This window comes from Musca domestica, unplaced genomic scaffold, assembly GCF_030504385.1.
Source record: "Musca domestica strain aabys unplaced genomic scaffold, Musca_domestica.polishedcontigs.V.1.1 9, whole genome shotgun sequence".
NCBI classification, from domain to species: domain Eukaryota; kingdom Metazoa; phylum Arthropoda; class Insecta; order Diptera; family Muscidae; genus Musca; species Musca domestica.
Window position 1 is genome coordinate 20,002,496 of NW_026712435.1, and position 25,607 is coordinate 20,028,102.

General features: G+C 35.2%; 1 protein-coding gene across 2 annotated transcripts in view; it reads right to left on the bottom strand.

Annotated features, from left to right (window-relative positions):
• LOC101890509 (uncharacterized) overlaps window positions 1-25,607 on the bottom strand; it is a 439,481-nt gene that overhangs the window by 19,255 nt on the left and 394,619 nt on the right. For both annotated transcript variants that reach the window (XM_059131523.1, XM_059131522.1), the window contains 2 exons: window positions 17,283-17,410; window positions 681-849 (listed from right to left, as the gene is read on the bottom strand). In XM_059131523.1, coding sequence (XP_058987506.1) covers window positions 681-849; window positions 17,283-17,410 — 297 coding nt within the window. The remainder of the gene's footprint in view (window positions 1-680; window positions 850-17,282; window positions 17,411-25,607) is intronic.

Below are 25,607 nucleotides of genomic sequence, written 5' to 3' on the forward strand. Positions count from 1 at the left end.
CAGAAAATTGTCTATGCTGGTCCAGGTCTTCGCACAGCTCCGATATAACGGCACCTCCTTATATACGATATTTTGATGATTTTAGCTACATTATTCACTGATTATTTCAAGTTTCGAATTTGAATATGGTAATGGCTTATGACAAACAATGCCTATGTATGTCCAAGTCGTATAGACCCCAATATAACGGCTATATACGGTATTTTTAAAATTTTAACAGAATTTTTTAAGGATTTTATTTTTTAAAAATTTCCAAATTCGTTGCAAATGGTGGAAGGTATTAAAAGTTCGGCCCGGCCGAACTTACTGCTTTTTAACTTGTTATTATCTACTGCATCTTCCTGTAATTTTGGAATTATTAGTTTTGTTGTACGGTGTAATCATAACTCTCATAAAATGTGCTGGAACTACTAAAGTGACTATAATTTTGTATTCCCCACCCCATCTCCCTGCTCTGTTTCTTATTTGAGAATATATTTAAAAAAAAAACTATATTTATAGTGCAAGCATATAATATTTTATTGCGACGACATAATTTATTACATCCTATCATTTTTGCGTCTTCCCCATCAGCGGTGGTGGTTTTGGTTTTGTCTTCATTTATTTTCCTTCACTTACACATTATTTTTCTATCGCGAAGGCGAATGCAGGAAATCGCTGCCTTCGCACTTGCCACTTACCTTGGAGGACATGGACGCGTATACTGGCAATTTCTGTGTTTGATGGATAACATGAATATTTTCCAGAGTCAGAGAGATTGGCATCATCAATAAGTAGAATTGATTTGGTTTCTTCGGATTTGATGGTCTTAAACTTGAGGCGGCCACCTGAGGTCTCTTCGCTCAGTACCTGCAAATGACAAAATGTGGAGGAGGCTATGAATGTGAAACTGAAATTGAATTTAAATTTTACAAGTTTATTTGCTGTAAATTTAAGTGGAAAAATTCCTAGGATATTTGTGAACACTAAATGGTTGCATGACGTGTTAGCGTTTTTTTGGTGCGTTTTCTTCTTTCTTCTTCGACTAACTATGAAATTGGGCACTTCCTTTTAAACTATTGTGCTTGAATGTTTATGTTTAAAGAATTTGAGTTTGCATGTTCGGGACTAATTTAACATTGGCAAGTATTCACTGGATAGCACATTTACTTAAGGTGCGGTATATCAATTTTCACAGTCACTAACTAAATGCTGTTTAAATTTACAACTGTTCTCCTCACTTCACGCCCCAAAAACGAAAATCACCCAGTAAAGGATGAATAAAAATTGCTTGCTTCCTCCTGGGCATGATTGCATGTCAAGAAAAAATTACTGTTTCTTTCAAAACAAAAAAAAAAAAAAAAAAAAAAAAGAATCTAAATTATATCTATAATATAAAATATGTAAATATTTATGGATGTTTGTATGTATGTAAGAGTTGTATAAAGCGAAGTGCGTTCCGAATGCACAGTAGTTGCATCGTCTTCTTATATTTCATTAAATTATCAATATTTTATTTTTTAAGAGTGGCATAAGTATGAATTCAGGAGCCTTATTACCCGAATATACCATTACAAGGTAATGTGAATAAACTATATTTGGTATTACCAGTAGTATGGTAGTAATGGCTTATTCCTTAAAAAAGTATTCGAAAAAGAGAGATATTATCTTCTTTACACAGAAATGAGTAACTGCCTCACAACATGTGCGCGTTCACTAAGAAAACCAAAGGTTATGTGTTCGAGAATCGGTGTCGGCAAAAAAAAAAAAAAAAAAAAATAACAAGTAAAAAAGCTGTTAGTTCGGCCGGGTCGATCTTTGAATACGATTACGATTAAACGATTTTGGCAATTTTCCAAAAAGAAAAAAATAAAATCCGTTAAAAAGCCTTAAAAATAGCGAATATAGCCGTTATATTAGGGACAATACGGCGACGTGGACCCGCATAAGCAACGTTTGTCATAAACCTCTACAATACTCAAATGTGAAACTTGAATTCAAAAATTCGGCGAACAATGTAGCTCAAATCAGCAAAATACCGCATATAGGGAGGTAGCGTTATATTGCGCTTACGTGGACCTGCACAGATAATTTTCTGTAGTATCCAATACGAACTTCAAATATAAAATGTAAAACAATTCCGGTGAATAATGTCGCTAAAATCATCGAAGTACCGAATATCGGAGGGTACCGTAATATGGGGGCTATACGATGACGTGGACGTGCACAGACAATTTTCTGTCATAGGCTGTAGTACCAATTACGAACTTCAAATACCAAATTTGATACATTTCCGGTAAATACTGTCGCTTAAATCACCAAAATACTGAATAAAAGGATGTACCGTTATATGGGATGTGAACCTACATAACCCATTTTCAATACCAAAAGTCCTGCAGACATACTACGCATTTGAGTAAAATGTTATCAATCTACTTCATTTCGTTCGGAAGCTATAGTGATTTCCACAGACGGACAGACGGACATTGCGAAATCGACATAGAATTTTATGCTGATGTATATTTCGAGGTGTTACAAACGGAATGACAAACTTAATATGGAGGGTATATTAATGGTGGAGGGTATAATAATAAAACACGACAAGTTGTTGATATAGACATAAGACTTGAAACAGCCCTTCAGGTTCATAACTTTAAATACTACCTTTTAGTAAAGTTGTTGTTTATATCTTGACAAATCTTCGATTGAGCGATCATTTATTTGAGGTATGAAAATTAAAAGTCTATCACATTTTTATACCATCCACCTTGGAAATGAGGGTACATTCACTTTGTCATTCCGTTTGTAACATCCTTAAATATTCGCCGTAGACCCAATAAAGTATATATATTCATAATCAGCATAAAATTCTAAGTCGATTTAACGATGTTCGTCTGTCTGTCTGTTGAAATCACGATACAGCCCACATTATTTGACGTAGAGCGCCAAAATTTAGCAAAGCAATTTGTATTGTGTCTAGGATGGTCGGTATTGAAAATATTTCGGTCCACGTTTTGGTATAGTCCCCATATAACGGTACCTCCCGATATTCGGTATTTTGATGATTTATGCCACAATTTTTCACGGATATGTCAGAAAATTGGTATTTGTAAGCCATAACGGGTCCTACTTCGTGTGGCGAAACATTGTATGTATAGGTCCACGATTGGGTATAGCCCCCACATAACGGTACCTCCCGATATTCGGTATTCTAATGGTTATTGCCACATTTTTTCACTGATTTGTCCAAAAATTGGTATTTGTAGATCATAATGGGTCCTACTTCGTGTGGCGAAACATTGTATGTATAGGTCCACGTTTTCGTATAGTCCCCATATAACGGTACCTCCCGATATTCGGTATTTTGATGATTTTTGACACATGTTTTCACGGTTTTCTCTGAAAATTGGTAGTTGTAGGTCATAATGAGTCCCAGTTTGTATGGCGAATCATAGTAATTATAGGTCCATGTTTTGGTATCGTCCCCATATAAAGGTACCTCCCGATATTCGGTATTTTGATTATTTTTGCCACATTTTTTCACGGATTTGTCTGAAAATTGGTATTTGTAGGTCATACTGGGTTCTGTCTCCTTTGGCGAAACACTGTATGTATAGGTCCACGTTTTTGTGTAGCCCCATATAGCCGAATTTCCCGATATTCAGTATTTTGATGACTTTTGGCACATTTTCCCATAAATATGTCTAAAAATTGGTATATAGGCTTTAACGTTTCCTTTACCCTAAGGTGGAGGGTATTAAAAGTTTGGCCCGGCCGAACTTAATGTTTTTTTACTTGTTTTTAGCTAAAAGATTATATTTTTCAATGAAAATATTAGAATGTAGTTTTTGCAATATCAACATTTTGAGTTATGACACTTTTTCAGTTAATTAGCGATATGTAAATTGGTGGTACGCAGAAATGCATGCCCATAATGCAGGACGTGCATATAGTAGTGACATCAGAGTACATAATAACGACCAACTACATTTTTTATTAATCAAAAGGAAAATAGATCAATTCATTTCTTATGAGTAACGGAAGGGGTGTAAATTATATTTTCAGCCATATGGCTACAGAGGGTGCATATCATTTGATACGATCAAAACGTGCCTCATCGAAATAATGGTTTTATACCCTAGGTTCCTTTATACTAAATCCGTTTCAGAACGTTTGGAGTCGATCTAGGGATGTCCATCTGTTTTTTCTGGCTGGTGAACACGATAACTCCCGAAGGCAGTATTTGATTTTGTCCAAAGTTGGAACATCGTAATATTATTGTCAAGCTTAGATCGGGTTCTGAGGTAGGCAATATCAGTACCTCCTCCACAAAAGGTCAAAGTGTTGACAGAAAATAATTTACCTCACAGAACAAGAAATGAGTTTGTTCAAACTTTGCAATTCTTAATATTTCTGTCTGTGCTAGATTGGGTGCGAAAATGGACAATATAAGCCGACTCCTTCTAGTACCTCCCTCACAAAGGCCAAAATTTTGAATAATCTCAACGCTTATAAAATGTGAAATAAAAGTTCAATTGTCTTAAAATTTCGCATATCCCATTTTTTTTTTTTCAACCCTTGGTCTGGTATCTAGATGGAATAGCTTGGACCACTCTTGCTGGTGCCTCTCCCACAACGGCTCAAAATTTTGAATACTTATATCAATTATAATATATGAAATATGAGGCCGATGGCCTTTTAAATTCGTACATCTTAATACTTCCACAAGCACAATATCTGATATAAAGAACCGATATAACGAACCATTACTTCTGGTACCTCCCCCACAATAGGTAACAATTTTGAATAGCCATGAAGCTCATAAAACGCGTAATTACCATCCAATTTCTTTTAAACTCGACACTTCGCAATATTTCTGTTAACGTAAGACCTGACGTGTAGATGGGATTTATCGGACTACTAATTCTGGTACCTTCAGAAAAACAGGTCTACATTTTGAATAATAATAACTCTCATAGAGTGCGAAATAACCACCTCACTCTCGTTAAATTCCTCACATCTCAAAATTTGTATGTGTTGGGGGTATTATAAGTTTGATTATGCCAAAAATTATGTAACACCTCGAAATATTGGTTTTTCACATAGGAAAGTATATGTGGATCTTCCCATCTCGCTGAGGTGAGTCGATCTAGCTATGTATGTCCGTCCGTCCGTCTGTCCGTCATGTTAATTTGTAATCACTCTACAGGTCGCAATTATGTCCCGATCTTAACGAAATTTAAAACGGAGGTGGGGCTAGGGTCAGAATAGAACCCTATATTTTGGAGATGATCGCATAATATTTAGGGGTTTAAATAGACAAAAACCTAAAAATTTCCTGATTTTGCAGTTGCTCTACAGGTCGCAATTATAGACCAATCGACACGGAAGTTAGCATGGGGCTTGAGCTTAGGGCTGGGCAGAAGCCTTCCACTTTTGATGGTCATTGGGTAATATCTAGTGGGTGAAATAGACCATGACATTTTTGTTAATAAAAGTCAACTTTTTCATTAAACCGCGAATATTTTTAATCCCGGCAAAATCACAAATAGACCAACAGGTCAACTCTGACCGTTACGTGGATGCCAATAGTAAATGTATCTAATATATATAGCGAAATATATAAAATGTGTATATACAAAGGAAGGGATGTAAGCTAGAATGCTTATATCTCAAGAATAGCTGGACCAATTTTGTCAGTTCAGAATGCCCTCTTAGCATAGAAGAATAAAATCTAAAAAAAATCGCATAAAAAGATGCCAATAATGATGTTAATATATATTTTGTAGTATTTTGTGACATTTTTTATTTTTTCATATTTTTTATCGCATGCGATTTTTTGAATTTGGCTTATAATATTGAAGTGTATATTTTGTAATATTTTTTCACCTTACAACACAGGTTGGGGTTATTATATACAGATTGCAATTATCGTCCGATCCTCACGAAAAATTTTATAAGGGTAGGGTTAGGCTCGGAAGGACTAGGCCTATTGTTTTCAAAGATGTTCGTAATATATTTAGGGGTTACAATGGACCAACAACTAAAAATGTTCCTGATTTTACAGCCGTTACAAATAGAAACCAAAGGACATGAAATCTCTCAAGAAGTTAAAGTTTAAGTTTAAGACAGCAGTAGAATGGACCACTACTTTTGTGTGAAAAAATACCGGCATTACTTACAGGCGGTATACGAAATACACAAAAGTCGAACTTCTGGTTTTTTATGTAAATTTCGTTGACGAATAAAGTCAAATCATATAGATGAGTCTAAATTTGGAGATACAGAGGGGTCTCTTGTTTTTGGAGATGATCGCAAAATATTTAGCGGTTCCACTGAACCAAAAACAGAAAAAAATGCACATTGCATTATATTTAGCTGTAAAATGGACCTCATCAACTAACAGCAGGACAGAGAGCGTAAATACTGGGCGGTGCTTCGCGACATAATTTCAAAAACGAAATCTTCCAAAATGAATATGAACATACAGGAGCTTCTAACATATTGTAGTGTTGTAGGGTATTACATGGTCGGCCCCGCACGGCTATAGCCTTTGCTTACTTGTTTTTTATTTAAGTTTTTCCTTTTTCAGCAAAAATATTCAGAAAATATTTACCTTTCACAAAATATTGCTTTTAAAATTTCTCATTTTGATCCAATGTTTCTGTCCAAAGATATTCCAACGTCTCAATATACGAGATTCCAGCTCTTTGTACTTTTCGAGCAATTATAGTATATATTTTCAAAACCACCTCCATATCTCAATACCAGATACCAACAGAGAAGTATATATCAAATATCAGGATTTCAGCTCTATACCTTAACCCAATACCAAATTTATTACCATTTAGTAATTTTCGTACTAATACAGGGCGCATTGCCGAAACCACCTCCATATGTCCAGACTAGAACAGCAACCCTAATACCAAATTTTAGATTTGAAGCACTATCTGTTTACCCGATACAAAATTGTACCAAATATAGTACTATTTAGTACTTTTGATGCACTTGTAGAACATACTTTCAAACACACCTCTTTATCACAAACGTACCACCAACAGGTAAAATTCGGTTGAATATAAAACAAGTTAAAAAGCAGTAAGTTCGGCCTGGCCGAACTTTGAATACCCTCCACCATTTGGAACGAATTTGAAAATGTTCAAAACATAAAATCCTTAAAATTTTAAAAATACCGAATATAGCCGTTATATTGGGGTCTATACGACGTGGACCTACATAGGCATTGTTTGTCATATGCCATTACCATATTCAAATTCGAAATTTGAAATAAACGGTGAATAATGTAGCTAAAATCATCAAAATATTGTATATAGGGAGGTACCGTTATATCGGAGCTGTGCGAAAGGGGACTATACGAAGACTTGGACCTGCACAGATAATTTCCTGTCTTAGGCTGTAGTATCCATTTCGAACTTCAAACACCACATTTGACACAATTTCGGTGAATAATGTTGCTAAAATCATCAAAATACCGAATATCAGGAGGTACCGTTATATGGGGGCTATACGAAGAAGTGGACCTGCACAGATAATTTCCTGTCTTAGGCTGTAGTATCTATTTCGAACTTCAAATACCACATTTGAAACAATTCCGGTGAATAATGTTGCTAAAATCATCAAAATACCGAATATCGGGAGGTACCGTTATATGGGGGCTATATGAAAACGTGGACCTACATGGTCCATTTTCGAACTTAACCAGCCTACTGGAAAAATAAACATGTGTGCTAAATTTTAGCCTTCTATCTCAATTCGTTCGAAAGATAGCGTGATTACAACAGACAGACAGACGGTCAGGCAGACAGACATGGCTAAATCGACTTAGAATTTTACGCTGATCAAGAATATATATACTTTGTTGGGTCTGACATGAGTATTTCGAGGAGTTACAAATGGAATGACAAAGTTTATATACCCTCCATAGTATGGTGGAGGGTATAAAAATATATTTAATTTGAACTGATATTACATATATAATAAGCAATAACCGTAAAATCGGAATCGAAGTAATATAAAAATCTGAAACGATCTCGTTAAAATTTGGGATATCAGAGGTATTTGCGAGCAGTATCTGATGCCCGGTATCAAATGTCATTGTAGTGGAGTGCATATTACGCATGTGATGGACTTTAACACCAAATCGGATGAAACATATATATGGGAGCTAAAGCTATATATGAAGCCCTTGCTATTAGGATGAATTCCGCCGGAAGTGCCAAAATTCAGTCCATTTGGGCTGATATTAGCCATTTGGTGCACAAAATATTTGAAATCGGAGAAAGATATACAGGGTTGCCCATATTCGACGGACCCATCTGGCAACGTCATAGCTTTTGACAGAGATGTCACATCGCTTAATGACGTATCGCGTTTGAAGCGTCAGTCCAAGCAGATTTTTACAATGAACCAATACACGCCACGCGAGAGCTCTGAAATTTACATTCAACAGAAGAAGTCAATTGTGAAAACTCAACGTGCTTTCAAAACATTAAAAAATGTGAGAAGTGCGTCTTCTAAGAACACCATTAAGCGTTTATACGAAAAATTTTCGACTGGTAAGGCTCTTTCTAATCCGAAGAGGCCATATAAATTCGACCAAGGCCATCGGCCGAGAATATCGCTGCCGTACGAGCCAGTGTTGAGAGGTCCCCAAGAACATCCCAAAAACGCCGCTCTCAGCAGTTGGGCATACCTCGGTCCACTTTACAACGGATTATTCGCATTGATTTGCATTTGTTCCCGTTCAAAATTCAATTGACGCAAGGAATGTTGCCTGCGGACAAGCCTCGTCGATTGGAATTGACCCACAAAAAAAAAAAAAAAAAACATGGGTCCGTCGAATATGGGCAATCCTGTATATGGAAGCTATATCCAAGTCTAGTCCGATCTAAATAAAATTTGGCAGAGGTATTTCTGGGATGTATCTGGTACCAAATATCATTCTTGTGGGGTGCATATTACGAAAGTGAGGAGCTTAATCACCAAATCGGATGAAACATATATATGGGAGCCATAGCTATATCTGAACCGTTTTTCTCCAAATTTGATGTACTTGGTTCCAGACTAAATTCGCTCAGATGTACCAAAATTCAGGTCATTTGGACTGACATTGGTCATTTGGTGCACAATTAACCCGAAATCGGCTTAATTTAAATTTGAACCGATTCTCATCAATTTCAATAGGTTTTGGCCAAACAAATATTGTTTGGAAAATTGCATCTCAATCGAAAAACGAATGCAACATGTATTTTGTTCACAAGAATACATGGACGGACAGACAGACTTACATGCATAAATCGACTCAGAGAGTGATTATATGAATAGCCTTAGAATTAGCTATGGGTCTATCTCGCTTCCTTCTCCCTGTTACAAACAAATGCACAATAATATAATATCCTTGCCACTATGGGGTGTGGCAAGGGTATTAAAATCATTTCACCGTTTTTATATAATCCACATCGAACGATATATACTTTCTAAGAAAAATGGTTCTATTACTATTAGTTCTGCCGGCTATAACATGAATATAAGCGTTGTTCAAAAATGTATTGAAAGCTGGTTAAGGTGTTTAAAAAACCCCAACCGGAACCTTACGCTTGAAGAAAAACTTTATACAAATATATGCAGAATTGTGTCCTTTCTTATTTGGGAGTAACGTTCTCATCTGCCAGAACGGCGTTTGTCACCTTCTTCCAATTGAGAGGATTACAATTCTTCTCCTAAAATATTAACAACAGCAATATGTAATGGATAGTTAGAAAGAACATACCTCTAACCGAGGCAAATATTTTAAATAAATATCTCGATCTCCTTACGAAAAAGCTTCTGTTTGAACTTCTGACAAATGCGAAAATGTCATAGCATTGATGCAGAAAAATTCTTCGAAACATAAAAAGGTGTGAAAACGCTACACCTTAAGTTTGTTGTGAAGATACAAACACTTTTAACAAGATACCAGCTCGCAAATTAAAAATAGCAACGAATTCTCAAAACTTTCCTTCAATAACCTTATACAGTTGACCCTTTTTTCCTGGAAATGTTCACAAATTATAAAAAAAATATATATTACCTTCTGTCTATATCTATCTAGCTATCTATATTTTAGTAAAACAAAAACAAAATTATCTGTATTAAGGCTTACAGCTCCCCAGGGTTTAATTTATCCAAAAATATTTTCTATTGTTGTTTGTACTTTTTATTTTAAAAATCATTTTCGTTCCATGGGTGGCACGGCGAGTAAATTGAAAGGGGATGGTGTGTGACAATCAAAACACAAATTGCAAATTGTCTTCAAAGGTTAAGGGTGGTTACCACCACTCAAATATCCAACACCTTCTCTACATCAACGCGGCGAATGGAACGACAAAGAATGAAAGAGAGTAAAGGCAGTGAAGACATTTCCTTATACATTGTTCACGATAAATATACATTTGTGTAGCATTATGGACAAGAAATGTATTCTTCGACCCAGTAAATTGCCATGAAATAGTTGAAAAGGCTTTCTGTTATTAGCAGGGTTAGTTATGAGTTATGCCTTGTTAAAGCGAACATCATATTTTTACAATTTTATTGTTTTTTTTTTTTTTTTTTTCAATATTTCGGGATGAGTGTAATGAGTGGAAATTTTAGGTAAAAAGGAAAGCCATGTGGGTGTCTTACAGTAGCCGTGCTTTGGAAAGCAGTATTTAAGCGCATCGCATAGTGGTGAGTACAAGATAGCGTTCTCTGGCTTAGCTCTTCCTTGAAAATTTCATATCATTAAGCTCGTCTCGTTTCGATAGAAAAATAAACAACAAATACTTTCATTGAAAGTGAATTATTCGGTGCCCGTGCATAAATCCCATTGCAATTATGTTGTTTTGGTCATAACTCTCATAATTTTTAGCCAGATTACGACAAAACTGATACGTACAAATACCTAGGCAACAAGTGGTCATATGATGGTGTTATTTGAACCCGTTCCGGAGCAATACATACTTCTGTACCGGAACTTTTTGAAAAACACAACAACAAAATCGAAAATGGGATCTACATACTCTGTTGTAGCCAACTTTTCCAAAATGGTGCTATATGTGATGATATTCTCCTGTAGTTCCGAAGATATTGATTTTAAAATCGAAAGCCGGATACTTACAAAAGTTATAAAGTTTAGAAAAACTATGGATGACTCAGCCGGTGTTGGTCATACCCCAGAAGTCGAAATCTTAAGCCCCGGTCGAAGGCCGGCTACCTTTAAAAGTTATTAAGTTTGGAAAAAAACTATGGATAGCTTAGCCGGTGTTGGACATTTCCCAGAAAAACATGAGAAAATTTCAAGCCCGGGCTGAAGCTCGGGTACTTAAAGAAGCTATAAAGGTTAGATACAACAACTTTTAATACCCTCCACCATTGAGTACAAAATTGACAATTTCCAAAAAAATAAAATAAAATCCGTTAAAAATTCTGTTAAAATATTAAAAATACCGAATACCTATACGACGACGTGGACCTGCATAGGCAACTTTTGTCATAAGTTATCACAATTATAATGTAGCTAAAATCATCAAAATACCGAAAAATGGGGGTACCTTTATATGGGGGCTATATGATAACTTGAACCTACATGGTCCATTTACGAACTTAACCTGCCTACTGGCAAAATATACACGTCTGCAAAAATTTAGCCTTCTATCTCAATTTGTTCGAAAGATAGCGTGATTACAACAGACAGACAGACGGATTTGGCGAAATCGTCTTAGAATTTTACGCTGATCTAAATATATATACTTTGTTGGGTCTGACATGAATATTTCGAGGAGTTACAAACGGAATGACAAAATTAATATACCCTCCATAGTATGGTGGAGGGTATAAAAATTTTGTACATGTCAGTTTTGGGGAACCGGATAAAATCCCGATTAAGTATTTGAACTTTCGCGACGAATAACTGGGTAACTATTTCCCTACGAAAAAATTACTTTGCCGTAAGCAGGTTTAAAATACCTACATACCATAATGGGGGTTATGTCCGCAATCGTTTTGGACATAATCCCAATTATTATTATTTAACAGGTATGCTTTGCACACACCTCTTAAACCCATATTATGGAGGGTACATTAAGTTGCTCATTACGTTTGTAACTAATCACTGAACAGCCTAGAATTCTCAGACGATCGGATCAGATTTAGATATAGCTCCCATATATCTTCAACTGTTTTCGGGTTAATATTGCGCCAGATGGCCAAAATCTGTCCAAAAGTCCTGAATATTGGCACATCCAACCGAATTCAGTCTAGAAGGATGTACATCGAATTTGGTGAAAATCAGTTCAGATATATCTATAGCTCCCATATATATGTTTCATCCGATTTGGTGTTTAAGTCCCTCACATTCGTAATATGCATTCGACAACAATGATATTTGGTACCATATATATTATGGAGCTCGCGAAAAATTTTGCCAATTTTTATCGAGATCGGTTTAGATTTGGATATAGCTGTCATATATATTCTTAATCCGATTTCAGGTTTATTGTGTCATTATTTTGCTAATATCAAAAGGAGTGAATTTCGGGACGGATGTTTCCATTTTGTGGAATTCGGCTCCGATACATATATTTATACCCTACACCACAAGGTGGGCAGGGTATTATGTCTTTGTGCATTTGTTTGTAACAGGCAAAAGGAAATGAGATAGACCCATAGTTTTTTTGATGATCTGCATAGAATCACATTCTGAGTCGATTTATGCAAGTCCGCCCGTCTGTCCATGTATTTTTGTGAACAAAGTACAGTTCGCATTTATTACATGATCCAGATGAAATTTTGCACAAATCATTTGTTTGGTCCAAGGACAAACCCTATTGAAATTGGAGATAATCGGTAAAAGTTTAGATACAGCTCCCATATATATCTTCGTCCGATTTGCCTTTTATTGTGCACCAAATGTGTAATATCAGCTCGAATATTACGGAATTTTGCACATACAACCAAATTAAGCCTGAAAATAAGTATGCCAAATTTGATCGAAATCGGTTCAGATATAGCTATAGCTCCAATATATGTTGTTCATCCGATTTGTTATATTTGTTATCCACAGCCGTAATATGCGCTCCGTAACATCAATATTTGGGGAAATATATCAGAAATATATTTGCCAACTTTTATCGAGATCGGTTCGGATTTGGATATATCTCCCATATATAACTTCGTCCGATTTACCTTTTATTGTGCACCAAACGTCTAATATTTTCTCAAATTTGGTGAAGATCGGTTGAGATATACCTATAGCTCCCATATATATTGTTCAACCGATTTGTTATATTTGTTACCCATAGCCGTAATATGCACTCCGTAACAACGATATTCAGGGAAATATATGAAATACAGCTCAGAAATATCTTTGCCAAATTTTATCAAGATCGGTTCACATTTGGATATAGCTCCCATATATATCAAATGGGCAATACAAGTCCGAATTTGAAAGATACAAATGCTTCGGCATATTTAGTCTTTTGAACTTTAAATTATAATTATAATCATAGCGTGTATGATTGAATTCTCCCATAAGAACTTTTAATTGTTATGTGGAGCTCTACTAAATTAGCAAAGTGGTGTAGGGTATCATAAAGTCGGCCTCGCCCGACTTTAAGTCTTTCTTTACTGGTGTAATATAATCCTTCTCAAAGTGATATCATGCACTCTATAGCCATGTTATTTGGTATAATAAATTATATAAAAATTTGACATTAAAATGTCTCCCTCAAGTTTAGTGAAAATCGATTCAGATTGGATATTCCTTCCTGGAAACAAATTGTAACTGCTCTAAGGCAAAAGGTTGATAGTATGATCTACTTCAAATAAATTCTTTTGTTATGCTCTACTAAGTATGCATAGTGGTGTAGGGTCTCATACAGTAATCCACGCCCGACTCTTGGCTTTTCCTTACTGGTTTTACACTTGTGTTGGATAATGCCCAGAGTTGAAAGATAACTTAGATGAGGCGAAATATTAAGACCATTCTATAATGATCGTTTGGAGAAAAAAGACATAGCTTCGGTTTTTAAAATATAGACAGACAGAAGACCTGTAATGTCATAATAAAACCTTGAAACAAACACCTCCATAAAAAAATCCTTGAAAATTCCGTAAAAAGTATTGGTGAACTTAGACCCATGATGTAGAATTGGTGAAATTTTGTATCATGTTAGTGAGAACATAATTGGAGATTCGGCAACCAATATCATTTGGCAAATCACTGAACCTACGATTCAACTTATGATTTCTCCGTAAATATTTTGCTCTGCATTTGTTTGTTGATTTTGTACTGAGTGGATATTTAATATTTCCAGTAGGATGGACTTAAAACTGCTTTTATGAATTTAAATGGCTTATGCCTTTCGAATGTTGGTCGATAGGCAAACGTCCACTACGCTTCCGTCGAACGCTGAAAATATTGTGTCCAATGGATGGAAGATAATCCCAATTTAATTTACAGCGGTGTGCAATTAAAAAGTTTAATGGCAGAAAAGCTTTAGGAAATCTAATTTTGGGAAATTTTTACAAATTGATAAACCAATATGGGCAGATAAACCTCTTACAAAAATAAAATATCTAATGACCGTTTTCTAAGGTAACATCGATGGAGATTTTTGCTAAATTATGTATTTATACCCTACACCACAAGTTGGTCAGGGTATTATGTCTTTGTGCATTTGTTTGTAACAGGCAAAAGGAAACGAGATAGATCCATAGTTCCTTTTGATGATCTGCATAGAATTACTTTCTGAGTTGATTTATGCATGTCAGTCCGTCTGTCCGTCCGTCCCTCTGTCCATGTATTTTTGTGAACAAAATGCAGGTCGCATTTATTATTCGATTGAGATGAAATTTTCCAAACAATATTTATTTGGCCCAAGGACGAACCCTATTGAAATTGGAGATAATCGGTAAACATTTAGATATAGCTCCCATATATATCTTCGTCCGATTTGCCTTTTATTGTGCACCAAACGTGTAATATCAGTCCGAATGGTATGGAATTTTGTACGTACGATCAGATTGGACCTGAAAATAAGTATGCCAAATTGGATCGAAATCGGTTCAGATATAGGTATAGCTCCAATATATATTGTTCATCCGATTTGTTATTTTTGTCCTCCGCAGCCGTAATATGCACTCTATAACAACAATATTTGGGGAAATATATCAAATGCAACTCAGAAATACCGTTGCTAAATTTTATCGAGATCGGTTCAGATTTGGATATAGCTCCCATATATAGCTTCGTCCGATTTACCTTTTATTGTGCCCCAAACGTCTAATATTTGCCCAAATGGTATGAAATTTGGCACATACGACCGAATTGAGTTTAGAAGGTAGCATGCCTAGTTTGGTGAAGTTCGGTTCAGATATAGCTATAGCTCCCATATATATTGTTCATCCGATTTGTTGTATTTGTTACCCACAGCTGTAATATGCACTCCGTAACAACGATATTCAAGGAAATATATCAAATACAGCTCAGAAACACTTTTACTAAATTTTATCGAGATCGGTTCGGATTTGGATATAGCTCCCATATATAACTTCGTCCTATCTAACCTTTATTGTGCACCAAACGTCTAATATTTGCCCAAATGGGATGGAATTTGGCACATACGACCGAATTGAGTCTAGAAGGTAGTATGCCAAATTTGGTGATTTTTTGTATTTGTTACCCATAGCCGTAATATGCACTCCGTAACAACGATATTCAGGGAAATATATCAAATACAGCTCAGAAATATCTTTGGCAAATTTTATCAAGATCGGTTTGGATATAGCTCCCATATATATCTTTATCCGATTTCAAATTCATTTTGCACCAAATGGGCAATACAAGTCCGAATTGAAAAGATACAGATGCTTCGGCATATTTAGTCCTTTGAATTTTAAATTATAATTATAATAATAGGTTGTATGTTTGAATTCTCCCATAAAAACTTTTTATTTAAGTTTTTGTTTTCTCTTTCGAGACGAGCTTAACGATCTGAAATTTGCAGTGAAAAGGAAAGCCAGATAGACACTATCACACACTCACCACTATGCGACGCGTTTCGCCGTTGGTTAAGCGGCTCATCAGGCATATTTGATGTGGATGATGGCTTACAAGGGCCGTTCTCTGGAAAGTAGTATATATTTCGAACTTATTGCAAATTAGCATATGCGAATTATACACTAGAAACTCTCCAGGTTCGACTCAAGTTCTAATGGCAGATCTTTTTCACAGCAACGTTTTGTTTTTGTAGTGATGGATTTTTTGTCCACAACAACTACATTGCTTCCAATACATACACTTGTTTTAGTGCTGCTTTAGGTCGAAAGAGAAAACAAAAACTTAAATCATAAAACATATGATCTTCGCCTTAACAAGGCAAAACTCAAAAATTCAGCCGAGCCTGGCTGTGGGATTTGAACCGCGGACCTCTGTGTGCAGCCAACTAGAAGTTGCCGTCTCTACGTTCAGAGCCATTAACCCGTCTTCCTAAAGCAGCACTAAAACAAGTGTATGCATTGGAAGCAATGTAGTTGTTGTGGACAAAAAATCCATCACTACAAAAACAAAACGTTGCTGTGAAAAAGATCTGCCATTAGAACTTGAGTCGAACCTGGAGAGTTTCTAGTGTATAATTCGCATATGCTAATTTGCAATAAGTTCGAAATATATACTACTTTCCAGAGAACGGCCCTTGTAAGCCATCATCCACATCAAATATGCCTGATGAGCCGCTTAACCAACGGCGAAACGCGTCGCATAGTGGTGAGTGTGTGATAGTGTCTATCTGGCTTTCCTTTTCACTGCAAATTTCAGATCGTTAAGCTCGTCTCGAAAGAGAAAACAAAAACTTAAATCATAAAACATATGATCTTCGCCTTAACAAGGCAAAACTCAAAACTTTTTATTGTTATGTGGAACTCAATTAAATTAGCACAGTGGTGTAGGGTATCATAAAATCGGCCCCGCCCGACTTTAGGACTTTCTTTACTGTTTTTTTTTTAATATCAGCGTTTTCAGAAAATTCTCAAATAACATTTTTGCATTCAATATTTTTATTTTCTTGTTTCCTTATTTTCGGAAAGGGACCTTCTTGTTTACATTTTATTTGCACTAATGATGGTATTCATGTACCCATATAGGTATGTGTACTCGTAATATATATGTTTGTTACAAATTCTGTTCTCTGTATTCATTTTTCTTTTTTTTTGCCCAATACCGACATACGAGAATTATTGTGTATTTTCTTTTCTTACAATGGACTTACCTTATCTTGATGGTACCAGAAAATGTGAGTTGGTGGCTCAGTACTAAATTTTATTACGCATGTTAGATTAATTGTGCTTCCTTTATCAACATACAGATCGGGTCCGCCCAATATGGTCGCTGTTGGCACTAGAAAAGAAATAATAAAATACAATAGAATGCATACATATGAATATATATATTTACAACGGTGTCAGCCCAATAAAAGACATAAATAAGTGCTGTATATAAATTAGTACTTTCAGTAGGATGGCGGTACAGTAAATATACAAGTAGCAACAAAAGTCTTTAATATCGTGTTATTTTTATTTTTGCTAAAGAACACTCTGAGGAAAATTAAATTCATTTTTTGGTTGTCATTTTTTGGTTTGAGGTAATTATCATGTTATTTTGAAAAATTTGTAAAGATTTAATGAAAATCATTCTTTCTTAGGAAATTGTCCTTTACACCCTCCCACATTCTATTAATTTTGTCAATCCGATTGTAACTCTGCGTAATAGACATGCTAGACCTGTCATGTGTCTGTTGTTATCGGAAGATAGAAGGCTAAAATTTTGTACACATGAATATTTTGCCAGTAGACGGGAAAAGTTCGTAAATGGGCCATATCGGTTCATGTTTTCGAATAGGCCCCATAAAACGGTGCCTCTCAATATTCGGAATTTTGATGATTTTAGAGACATTATAGACCTGAATTGTTTCAAATTTCATATTGGAAGATCTTAATGGGTGCTACAACCTATGACAAAAAATTGTGCATGCATATCTCACGATTTTTGGTATTTTAGTGCCATTATATATAGCGGAATTATTTCAAATTTGCAATTTAAAATTCCTAACGGGTAATACATTCTGTGACAGAAAATTGCTCAAGCAGGTCTACATTTTCGAATAGCCCTTATATAACGATACTTTCAAATATTCAGTATTGTGATGATTTTAGCGATATTATCCACCGGAATTGGTTCAAATGTTGTATTTTAAGTTCGGAATCGGTACTGCAGCATATGACAAGAAATTTGTAAGCAGGTTTGTTCCTTCGTATATTCTCCATATAACGATGCCTCCCAATATTCGGCATTTTAGCGACTTTATAGATTGGAATTATTTCAAATTTCGTATTTAAGCCTATGACAGAAAATTGACTATGCTGATCCACGGCTTCGTATAGCCTCCATATAAGAGTTTTCATCATAAAGTTTGTCGTTCCGTTTGTAACACCTCGAAATATACATTTTAGACCCTACAACGTATATATATTATTGATCAGTACAAAATTCTATGACGATGGAGATCACTCTAGCTTCCGAACGAATTGAAGTAGGTTGATAAAATTTTACTCAGATGTATTTTTGGTGTTGCAAATAAGCTATAAAAGTCCGCATCTTCTTTTTTTATACCCTACACCACATAGTGGTAAGGGTAATATATATTTGTGCATTTACTTGGAACACGGAGAAGGATGCGAGATAGACCCATAGTTAATTTTGAGGATATTCATAGAATCACAGTCCGTCTGTCCACGTATTCTTGTGCAAGAAATGCAGGTCGCATTTATTATCCGATTGAGATGAAATTTTGCAAACAATATTTGTTTGGCCCAAGGACGAATCAAATTGAAATTTGTGATAATCGGATCAGATTTAGATATAGCTCCCATATATCTTCAACCGATTTCGTGTTAATCGTGCACCAAATGGCCAATATCAGTCCAAATGACCTGTTTTTTGGTACATCGCACCGAATTCAGTCTAGAATCAAGTACATCCAATTTGGAGAAAATCGTTTCGGATATAGATATAGCTCCCATACAATGTTTTATCCGATTTGTTGTTTTAAGTCCCTCACATGCGTAATACGCACTCCAGAAGAATGATATTTGGTACCGGACATCAGATACTGCTCGAAAATACCTCTGTCAAATTTTATCGACATCGGTCCAGATTAGGCAATAGCTCCCATATATATATTTATCCGATATCTGGTTTATTGTGCACCAAATGACTAATATCAGCCCAAATTTTTATACCCTACACCACAAGGTGGTCAGGGTATTATGTCTTTGTGCATTTGTTTGTAACAGGCAAAAGGAAACGAGATAGACCCATAGTTCCTTTTGATGATCTGCATAGAATCACAATATTTGGGGAAATATATCAAATACAGCTCAGAAATATATTTGCTAAATTTTATCGAGATCGGTTCAGATTTGGACATAGCTCCCATATGTAACTTCGTTCGATTTACCTTTGATTGTGCACCAAACGTCTAATATTTGCCCAAATTCGATGAATTTGGCACTTACGACCGAATTGAGTCTTGAAGCTAGTATGTCAAATTTGGTTAAGATCGGTTCAGATATAGCAATAGCTCCCATATATACTGTTCATCCGATTTGTCATATTTGTTACCCACAGTCGTAATATGCACTCCGTAACAACGATATTCAATTTTATCGAGATCGGTTCCGATTTGGATATAGCTCACATATATATCTTTATCCGATTTCATATTAATTTTGCACCAAATGGGCAATACAAGACCGAATTTAAAAGATACTAATGCTTCGGCATATTTAGTCCTTTGAAAATATATAAATATATTCATAGCGTGTATGATTGAATTCTCCCATAAAAACTTTTAATTGTTATGCGCAGCTCTACTAAATTAGCAAAGTTGTGTAGAGTATCATAAAGTCGGCTCCGCCCGACTTTAAGACTTTCTTTACTGGTTGCAATTAAACCAGTGCACCAATTTCGAGTTAATTGTGCGCCATATAACCAATATCTGTCCAAATGATTTGAATTTTGTCATATCTGAGCGAATTCAGTCCAGAAGAAATCGGTTCAGATATAGCTATAGCTTCCATAAATATGTTTGATCCGATTCGTTGTTTAATTCCCTCAAATTCGTAATATGCATTCGACAACAATGAAATTTAGTACCATATAAAGCTCAGAAGTACCACTGCCAAATTTTGTCAAGATCGGTTCAGATTTGGATATAGCTCCTATATATATCCTTAATCCGATTTGAGGTTTATTGTAAAAATAATGGCTAATATCAGCCCAAATATAGTGTTGTTTTGAGAGCTCCATTAAATATGCGTAGTGGTGTAGGGTATCACCCGTCCGACTTTTGACCTTTCCTTACTGTTTTTTTTTTTTTTTTTGGAAAATTTTCAAATTTCCTCTGTGGAGGGTAATAAGAGTTCGGCCCAGCCGTATGTAGCTGCTTTTCTTTTGATTATTAATAATTTTCCATTTTTTCTTTCAAGGGTCTTCATATGGCACTAATGAAAATGCCCCATAAAAATTTAGTTTTTAAATTCGTAATCTAAGATCTCATGCTCCTCCATTGTTCCATTTCCCCAATCTATGTTAATTATTCTTTTCCATAGACGAAAATAGTTTATCGCCTGAAATATTTACTGCAGCAACAACATTATAAGCGAATTATCACATGCTAATCTTGAAACGAACGTATTTCCTGAACAACAAATAATACAACATGGTCGGTAATTAGCTTAGCACAGTTAAGTTTTATTGTTATTATTATTGTTGTTGTTATATTTTTTCTTCTATAATATAGCTGTACTTTATTACTGTTTACAAGTGGTACAACATTACACATTTACATTCACCAATAGAAAAGGCTAATTGTTGGCTGGCGGTTAGTGCCAGTCATAGGTCAATACAGGGCCATACAGGAAGTATTACTTAATAGGACATAGGCCAACATATTTTAAATAGAATAACTTGTGTTTGACCTTTTAGTATTTTTGTCAAATAATCTGTTAAATAAAGGCTAATAACTGTTTTTAGACAACAAAAAAGATAAGTTCATAACATTTAAATGTGATTATTTGTCCATTTTTAAAATTAATCAATGCCTACCAAAAAAATGGTAACCAAATGAACTACATAAGCAATTAAGACCCAAATACGTAAGAGGATTTTTCGGGCATATGTCATATCTTGTCTATTTAGATACAGGAGCAAAGGCATTTAGGGTGAACTCGTGTAAATTCGTCCAATAATTTGAACTTATGCCCGAAATAATATATTTTAGACGTTTACGAAATATTTCAAATTAATTACTCTTAACACTCGTAAAAAGAAATAAAATGTCGTTCCTTAACTCATGCGGAAAGGGTAAACGTTGGCTGGGACGACTGTATGGTGTACAGCACCACCATGCAAATTAAGTAGAGCTTCCCTAATCAAGCATATGTATATATTGGGCACTTCTGTAAAATAAATCATGCCAACTATTATCGCGATTGAATTAGTATTACGGCTTCAGGGAGGTCTAAATTTTAAGTTCAACAATTTTACACGAATGTTTTCTTCCATTTTACAGTTAAATACAATCCAATGGTTAATCTTCAATTATGGCCTAGAAAATTAAAAAAAAAACTTAATTTAAAATTTGAACCCCTAAACGTACATCCTAAGAACAATAGGCTTTAATTCTGACCCTAACCCTACCCCCATGCAAAATTTTGTGAGGATCATACGATAATTGTGACATGCATATAATACCCTCAAAACGTAGTATAGGGGAGTGTAAAAATTTAGAAAATTAAAAATTCAGAATTGTAATCAAATTGAAAAAAATCGCATACGATAAAAAATATGACAAAAATTAAAAAAAAAGGAATGGAACCAAAGATATTCACTTTTTTATTGGTACATTTTCTGCGATTTTCTACAATTTCATCCTTTTCTGGCAAGAGACCATTCCGAATTGATAAGAATTGTGAAAATTGATTCTCGACTTATAAGCAAAATAAATAATATCTATAAAATAAATAAGATCTATTCTTTTCTTTTATTTTGCTATATATCCGATTTCTTGGCTATCGGAATCGCTCTAATGGTCAGAAGTGACTTTTTAATGTATATGTGATTTGAACGGGATTAAAAATATTCGCGGTTTAGTGGAAATTTTCCTATTTTCTTACATAAAAGTAAGGTTCTATTTTACCCACTAAATACTGTCCGATGGCTCCTATAGTTCTTAACTCTAACTCCATGTAAAATTCCGTGTCGATTGGTTCATAATTGTGGCCTATTGGTTCATAAATTGACATGGACAGACAGACGGACAGTCGGACGGACATACATACATAGATCGACTCACCTTGGCGTGATAAGAAGATCTGTATACACTTTCCTATGTGGGAAACCAATATTTCGAGGTGTTACATAATTTTTGGTCCAATCATCAATCAATCAATCTATTGGAGCTACAGAAATACTAGACCAAGTGTCACCAAATGGAAAAATTCGGTTGAATATGAAAAAATCAATCCAATTTGGGTTGATATTAAAAATATGGATCAAGATGTATATCGAGGGTATATAGAAATCTAAACCGATCTCGATAAAATTTGGCAGAGGTATTTTCGAGCAGTATCTGATTCTCGGTATCAAATATCATTGTTGAGGACTGCATATTCCGCATGTGACAGACTTTAAAAATAAATCGGATGAAACATATATATGGGAGCACTTGCTTTCAGGCCGAATTCTGTTTTAAGTGCCAAAATTCAGTCCATTTGGTATGATATTAGCCACTTGAAAAACTTGAAATCGAAATCCGAAACCTAGGTATTCCCTGCCTTACCCCCTGGTAAACATTACCATCGTTCTCCACTAATAAACAAACGTTGTTTTTATAAAAACAACAATAAAGGGATAAGCCTGACCATTTTGCAACAACAAAATACTACGGTATCCCGAACAAACAAGCCACACTGTTTTATTTATAGACAAGGCACGGTCGACGAAGGGGTTTTTGTTGTAACAGACAAAACCAACTTACATGGTTATGCTACTTCGTTCAGGTTGAACGAAAGCATAACAAGTGGAGAAAGATGTAAATGTTTATAAGTGCGGTTGTAAGATTTAGAAGACTTTCCAAAAGAATTTTAGTTTTATATAATTCTTTGGTTCCTCTTCTATTGAGCTTACGATCTCGTCACTTGGGTAAAAAATGTTTTTTGTCATAGAAGTTATTTTTAAAATAACTTCTGGGGAGAATATTCCAGACAAAAACAAGGGAACTGATGAGGATTGGTGGCTCTTTCCGAAACCTAGGTATTCCCTGCCTTACCCCCTGGTAAACATTACCATCGTTCTCCACTAATAAACAAACGTTGTTTTTATAAAAACAACAATAAAGGGATAAGCCTGACCATTTTGCAACAACAATCGGATAAAGATATATATATGGGAGCTACACCAAATCTGAACCGATCAGGACTTATTTCTGAGCTGTATTTGATTTCTTTTACCAAAAATTATTGTTGTGGAGTGCATATTACGCCAAAAGTCAGTCCATTTGGACTGATATTAGCCATTTGGTGCATAATAAACCTGAACTCGGATAAAATCACGATAAAATTTGACAAAGGTATTTCTGGTATTAAATATTATTTTTGTGGAGTGCATATTTCGCATGTAAGGGACTTAAAACACCAAATCGAAGAAAACTATATATGGGAGTTATAAATACATCTGAACCGATGTTCACCAAATTTTAAGTACTTTCCGAGATTCAGTTCATTTGGGCTGATATTAGATATTTGGTGCATAATAAACCTGATATCGGATAAATATATCTATGGGAGCTATATCCAAATCTGATCCGATCTGGATAAAATTTGACAGAGGTATTCTAGACTTCTAGATTAATTTCGATCGGATGTGTCAAAATTTAGGACTCATATTGGCCATTTCGGTACACAATTAATCGCTTGAAGATATATATGGGAGCTATATCTAAATTTGAACCAATTTTCACGGACAGAGGCATGTCAGTTAAATCGACTCAGAAAATAATTCTATGAAGGTCCTCAAAAGTAACTATGGACCTATCTCGCTTCCGTCTCCGTGTTACAAAAAACAAGTATATAACTATGTGGCAGATTTAAAAAAAAAAAAAACAATTTTGAGTAATTAGTCAAAATGAACACACAACGGAATTGCTTGGTCCTAAATTTATATGCGACAGAAAATTTTTATGCGCACCAAAAAGTACCTAAGAAAAATCCTGATGTTTTTCCCCGGTTGGGCCCTCTTAATTGTTTCGAAATGAATTTCTGACCTCGTCGACCCACCTTAGTACAATTCCTTTTCATTATACCCTACAACACTATGTGTTAGGGGTATTATAAGTTTGATTGGGCCAAAAATTATGTAACACCTCGAAATATTGGTTTCCCACATAGGAGAGTATATATGGTTCTTCCTATCTCGCCGAGCTGAGTCGATCTAGCTATGTATGTCCGTCCGTCCGTCTGTCCGTCTGTCCATGTTAATTTGTAATCACTCTACAGGTCGAAATTGTGGCCCGATCGTCACGAAATTGAAAATGGAGTTGGGGTTAAGATCAGAATAGAACCCTATTTCTATTAGAGATGATCGCATAATATTTAAATGGACCAAAAACTGAAAAAATTCCTGATTTTGCAGTTGCTTTACAGGTCGCAATTATAGACCAATAGCATGGGGCTTGAGCTTAGGGCTGGGCAGACGCCTTCCAATTTTGATGGTCATCGGGTAATATCTAGTGGGTGAAATAGACCATGACATTTTTGTTAATAAAAGTCAACTTTCTCATTAAACCGCGTATATTTTTAATCCAACTCTGACCGTTACGTGGATGCCGATAGTAAATGTATCTGATATATGTAGCGAAATATATAAAATGTGTATATACAAAGGAAGGGATGTAAGCTAGAATGCTTATATCTCAAGAATAGCTGCACCGATTTGAACAAATTTTGTCAGTTTAGATGCCAATAATGATGTTAATATAGATTTTGTAGTATTTTGTGACATATTTTTATTTTTTCACATTTTTTATCGCATGCGATTTTTTCAATTTGACTTATAATATTGAAGTGAATGTTTTGTAACATTTTTTCACCTTACAACACAGGTTGGGTTTATTATATACAAATTGCAATTATCGTCCGATCCTCACAAAAATAATCACAAGGGTCCTACCCTCAGAAGGGCTAGGGCTATTGTTTTCAAAGATGTCCGCAATATATTGAGGGGTTGAAATGGACCAACAACTACAAATGTTCCTGATTTTGTTCCGTTTATAGGTCACAAAAAGAAACCAAAAGACACGAAAACTTGCATGAAGTTAGAGTTAGGACAGCGGGTAGAATGGACCACTACTACCAACATTACTTACAGGCGATATCCGAAATACGCAAAAGGCGAACTTCTGGCTTTTTTATGCTGATTTCGTTGACGAATATGGCCAAATATTGTAGATGAGTCTAAATTTGGAGATACTGAGGGG